The sequence below is a fragment of the Salvelinus namaycush genome, chromosome 8 (assembly GCF_016432855.1).
Source record: "Salvelinus namaycush isolate Seneca chromosome 8, SaNama_1.0, whole genome shotgun sequence".
Taxonomy (NCBI): domain Eukaryota; kingdom Metazoa; phylum Chordata; class Actinopteri; order Salmoniformes; family Salmonidae; genus Salvelinus; species Salvelinus namaycush.
Window position 1 is genome coordinate 26,186,186 of NC_052314.1, and position 5,825 is coordinate 26,192,010.

Below are 5,825 nucleotides of genomic sequence, written 5' to 3' on the forward strand. Positions count from 1 at the left end.
TGCAGGGGAAGGATCTCTGTATGCAGGGGAAGGATCCTCTCTACGCCCAGGTCAACAAAGGGAAGAAATAAAGAGACACACTGAACACTGGACACTGGACTGACCAACCAACGCTGACCAACCAACCCGATGTGTGTGTGTGTGTGTGTGTGTTACTCCTCTCAAGCAGCAGCCTGGCCACCCCTCTATCAAAGGATAGAACGCTCCATCTACTCCCTCTACTCTCTTTTCATTCATTCCTTTCATCTCTCCGTCTCTCTCTCTCTCTCTCCCTCCATCAAATGTTGCTAGAGACTATGCTGCCAAAAGGGGGCTGGGCCAAGTGTTGTCTCCCTTCCTAACTCACACAGTGTTATCAGACATGGACCAAATTAGTGTCTGTAGCAAGTGGATCCTGTGGGACGAGCCAGGAATGGTATGCTGGGATCCTTATTTTGGATTAGCCAGTATATTGGGATCTTGGCATCTGGTTGGCTGTTTGAGTGTTTCACCTTCATGTGAGCATCTGCTGGATGACTATGCAGACTCTCTGGGAACAGACTCTCTGGGAGCTACTCACACACACACACACCGACACAGTGTTTTGCCAAATGTCTCTTCTCCGACAGATTCAGAGGGAAGGCTTCAGAGGGAATGGACTCAGCGGGGCATGGATGTTGCCAGCCTAACGGGCACCGCCTGGCATGGACGAACATTGCCAAATTACCGGGCACCCCCGCCTTCGGATGGATGTTGCCAAACTAACTGATTCTGTGATTGAACTGCTCATTCTCTATAATAGCTTTTGTACAATATCGATTAAAACAGACAAGGGGAAATTGAGTTTTTATTTTATAAATCCATCAAGACGCTCTACTGTCAGCTCTACCGGAGTTGCACAGTCACATGGCTTTAAGAGACCTGATCGTTGGTTTGCCAAACTCATTTTGTAAATAATAATAATAATAACAACAACAACAACAATGATCATGCTGTCCGCAGGACTTCTGTGCCATAAAATAGGCAGGCTTCAGTTATGCAACCAGAAGGTATCAAGCAATACCAACATCTCCTCTGTCTGTCTGTCTGTCCAGGTTTCTGTTGCTCTCTCAACCCCTGACGTTGTTTGGTCTATGATCCTATAAGTGTCTTTCCCTAACTCAGACCTCGTCTACACTGCAGTCCTTTGTTGATCAATATCCATGTGCCCTGTAACCTCGTACAGTCATACCATCATCCTGTCTGTGCGTCATATAATCTCTCAGTCTGAGTGACAGGAGCATTACCCATCATCACAACCACACCAGACACTCCCTACAGCTGTATGTCTGTCATCGGCCCCTAGTCCTGCTCGGCTGTCTGTCTCCATGTCTGTCTGTCTGCCGGTCTATCCGTCCGTCTGTCTCTGCTAGTACTACATCAACTGTGATGCCAATGACTCCCTATTTTATGGCCAGAATCTCTGTGTAATTAGACTTCTCTGGACTGACAACTGATTAATAACGACGTTTGGACAATAGAAGAAGAAGATGAGGAAGTGGACTAAAAGGGGGAAAAAATGCTGTTTGATTACGTAACATTTCTAGACATATTTTAACCTTACCTCAGATAACGGTTTCTTAATGTAAATTGACACATTATTTTTATCTTTATGAATACAACAGCATTCTACAGTGGATTTTTAGAGGACTTTTATTTTCTGTTGATTTACATCTCCACCATGTATTACAGTTCCTATTAAACACATCCCAATGACAGCTGGTTCCGGGTGATCACTACGCATGTGACATGTGCGTGCCTAATCTCTTTGTCTTCTCTCACCTGCCTGATAGACACAGGATGGCTTTAACGATGGTTTAGTAGACTACTTGTATGAAAAATATCCTACAGTACACATGTACTGTATGTTTCTCTAACTAGCCATATTGAGTACACATTACGTATTATTATGTCCAAGTTTTCACACATCCATTTAACTCTGTGTTTCTGTATCTTGTATGGCTTGTGTCTTCTGAATGCAGTTTAAATACACCTGTTCTTGGAATGCTGACAGACTCCTCAGGCTGTCTTATTTCACTGTCTCTGTTTGTCTGGAAGACGTAATAAAAGCTAGCTATAGGCAACATGGGCATAGGCCTACATATATCACTGCCATAGGCACACACAGCAATAGGATATAAGCTATCACGTCCGTGTCATTTACCTGTTTGCCTAACATTTGTGATATGACTAAACTGTAATAGCCTATTTCATTGTGGTTGGGAAACAATCGCGCTTCTATGGCACCAGCTACGAGGAATGACACACACACAGACACTATGCATGCCGGACAACATTCCTGTTGGATGAGAGCTGTCAGAAAGTGCATCATACACGTTGCGTTGAAATGCCTTTCGCTCTCGACACCGCCGGACCCGTTTAACTGGACGGACCGTTTCTGCGATGTGCGCGTGAATATTTCTATGAGCGTGGGAGAGAGAATTCCAACCTGACTTCCATCCTAAAACCAAACCAGCTAAGAAACACATGCGGAGAGAGAGTAGGTCAATGTAAGGGTCTGTAGACCAGTCTAATCCTCTGTTAGTAGGTGAGAACAGTAACATTTGCCGGTAGCATCCTGGACTGTTGACACTGGAGAAAGTTATTCCGAGTTATTGTGTTGACTGTTTTGTGTAACTGCTTGGTGTAAGGACGTTAAAGGAACTAGCCAGAATGAGAGGCTGAAGCTGCCACCTGGATAAAGCGAGAATAGAGGTGGAACAAGGCTACCCATAGCTGTCTGTTGCTGGTTGAATTACGCACGATGGACCAGGTAAAACTTATCTGGTGTTATTACACTTTCAGTACTAAGACTCAACTCATTCTCTCTCGCGGACACACACAGCGCCGTGCTGTTATAACGTAACCATGGTTCACGGATAGAGTTCCGCGCCACTGTTACATTTTGTATTACTGTATAGTTAGATAGGGAGTTGGCATGATGCCCATGCTTCTTGTCTCAACAACTATTAGTTGGTGGTTCTTCTCTCTGGTTTATTATTAGATGTGGCTGTATTGTTTACCTTCTAAAGTCGATGTCAGCGACCCCGCGGGAAATCTAATTGTCATAATAAGAAATGCCCATCAAAATCTGTCTGTTTAAACTAGAGATATAAATCTTTTTTTTGCATGGGCTGCGTCTCAATCCACTGCATCCGCCAACGGCGGCCTTCCACATCTGTGGTGGAAGGTGGCTGAGCTACAGCGTGTTTGTCAGACAATGAGACATCCAGATAAACGGTTTGGACTACAAACTAATGCTCTATGGAAAAATGAGAGTCTCATCTCGGTTATACTCTATGACCCCCACAAGCATCATGGGATTAGTCTGAATTCGGTACCTCTGATCTGCCAACTTCTGTCTGTAGTCTCTGAACAGTTTGGGTGAGATTCTCAAGAACATGTACATGTCGGTTGTTTTGCTCTGGGACCCCCACAAGCCTCACAAGACTATTTTGAAGGAAGCCCTGTGCCCGTTTTAAAAATGAATGGGAGTACAGTGCCTTCAGAAAGTATTCATACCCCTTGACTTATTCCACATTTTGTTGTGTTACAGCCAGAATTGAAAAATAATTCAAACGGTTTTCTCACCCATCTACACACACCACACCATAATGACAAAGTGAAAACATGTTTTTAGAAATGTTTGTAAATGTATTGAAAATGAAAATGAAATACAGAAATATATCATTTACATAAGTATTCAAACCCCTGAGTCAATAATTTGCAGAAGCACCTTTGGCAGCGATTACAGTTCTCTGTGAAAGTCTTTAAGAGCTTTCCACACCTGGATTGCGCAACATTTGCCCATTATTCTTTTCAGAAACTCCAGTGTAGATTTGGCCTTGTGTTTTAGGTTATTGTCCTGCTGAAAGGTGAATTCATCTCCCAGTGTCTAGTGGAAAGCAGACTGAAGCAAGTTTTCCTCTAGGATTTTGCCTGTGCTTAACTCCATTCCGTTTATTTTTTATCCTTTAAAGCTCCCTTTAAAGGATAAAAGCTTTAAAGCTTTAAAGCTCATCTTAATGATTACAAGCATACCTATAACATGATTCAGCCACCACTATGCTTGAAAATATGGAGAGTGGTAAGTACTCAGTAATGTGTTGTATTGGATTTGCCCCAAACATAACACCTTGTATTCAGGACAAAAAGTTAATTGCTTTGCCACATTTTTTGCAGTATTACTTAAGTGCCTTGTTGCAAACAGGATGCATGTTTTGGAATAGACCTTACAGTGAAATGCTTACTTACGAGCCCCTAACCAACAATGCAGTTTAAAAAAAAGAAAATACGAATAAGAGATAAAAGTAACAGGTAATTAAAGAGCAGCAGTAAGATAACAATAGCGAGACTAGAATGGGAGAGTGTTCGGTCCTCTTTTTCCTGTAGTCCACAATCATCTCCTTTGTCTTGATCACATTGAGGGAGAGGTTGTTGTCCTGCACCACACGGCCAGGTCTCTGACCTCCTCCCTATAGGCTGACCCGTTGTTGTCGGTGACTGTTGTATCATCGGCAAACTTAATGATGGTGTTGGAGTCGTGCCTGGCCGTGCAGTCATGAGTGAACAGGGAGTACAGGAGGGGACTGAGCACGCACCCCTGAGGGGCCCCTGTGTTGAGGATCAGCGTGGCGGATGTGTTGTTACCTACCCTTACCACCTGGGGGTGGCCCGTCAGGAAGTCTAGGATCCAGTTCCAGAGGGAGGTGTTTAGTCCCATTGTCCTTAGCTTATTGATGAGCTTTGAGGGCACTATGGTGTTGAGCGCTGAGCTGTAGTCAATGAATAGCATTCTCACATAAGTGTTCCTTTTGTCCAGGTGGGAAAGGGCAGTGTGGAGCGCAGTAGAGATTGCATCATCTGTGGATCTGTTAGGGCAGTATGTAAATTGGAGTGGGTCTAGGGTTTCTGGGATAATGGTGTTGATGTGAGCCATGACCAGCCTTTCAAAGCACTTCATGGCTATAGATGTGCTACGGGTCGGTAGTCATTTAGGCAGGTTACCTTAGTGTTCTTGTGCACAGGGACTATGGTGGTCTGCTTAAAACATGTTGGTATTACAGACTCGGACAGGGAGAGGTTGAAAATGTCAGTGAAGACACTTGCCAGTTGGTCAGCGCATGCTCGCAGTATACGCCCTGGTAATCCGTCTGGCCTTAAGGCCTTGTGAATGTTGACCTGCTTAACTTCTTCTGGCTGGGGGCAGTATTGAGTAGCTTGGATGAATAAGGTTCCCAGAGTAAACTGCCTGCTACTCAGGCCCAGAAGCTAAGATATGCATATTATTGGTGTTTGTTATTGATATGCATATTATTGGTGTATCTGGAGTTTCTAAAACTGTTTGAATGATGTCTGTGAGTATAACAGAACTCATATGGCAGGCAAAAACCTGAGAAAAAATCCAACCAGGAAGTGGGAAATCTGAGGTTTGTAGGTTTTCAAGTCTTTGCCTATCCAATATACAGTGTCTATGGGGTCATATTGCACTCCCTAAGGCTTCCACTAGATGTCAACAGTCTTTAGAACCTTGTTTCAGGCTTCTACTGTGAAGGGGGAGAGAATAAGAGCTGTTTGACTAAGGGGTCTGGCAGAAGGCCAAAGGAATTGTCCGGTTGAAACATTATTGAAGATATATGTTAAAAACATCCTAAAGATTGATTATATACATCGTTTGACATGTTTCTACGAACTGTAATGGAACTTTTTGACTTTTCTTCTGGCCTGCGCCTCGTGAATTTGGATTTGTGAACTAAACGCGCAAAGTATTTGGACATAAATGATGGAATTTATCGAACAAAACAAAC

The 5,825-nt window shown here is 43.5% G+C and overlaps 1 protein-coding gene across 1 annotated transcript in view; it reads left to right on the plus strand.

Moving 5' to 3' along the window:
- Positions 1 to 1,736, plus strand: part of LOC120052561 (disabled homolog 1-like) — a 57,587-nt gene extending 55,851 nt beyond the window's left edge. The window contains exon 16 of the mRNA XM_038999543.1: positions 6 to 1,736. Within this exon, the coding sequence (XP_038855471.1) occupies positions 6 to 71 (66 nt within the window). The 3' untranslated portion in view covers positions 72 to 1,736. The remainder of the gene's footprint in view (positions 1 to 5) is intronic.
- Positions 1,737 to 5,825: the final 4,089 nt, after the last annotated feature.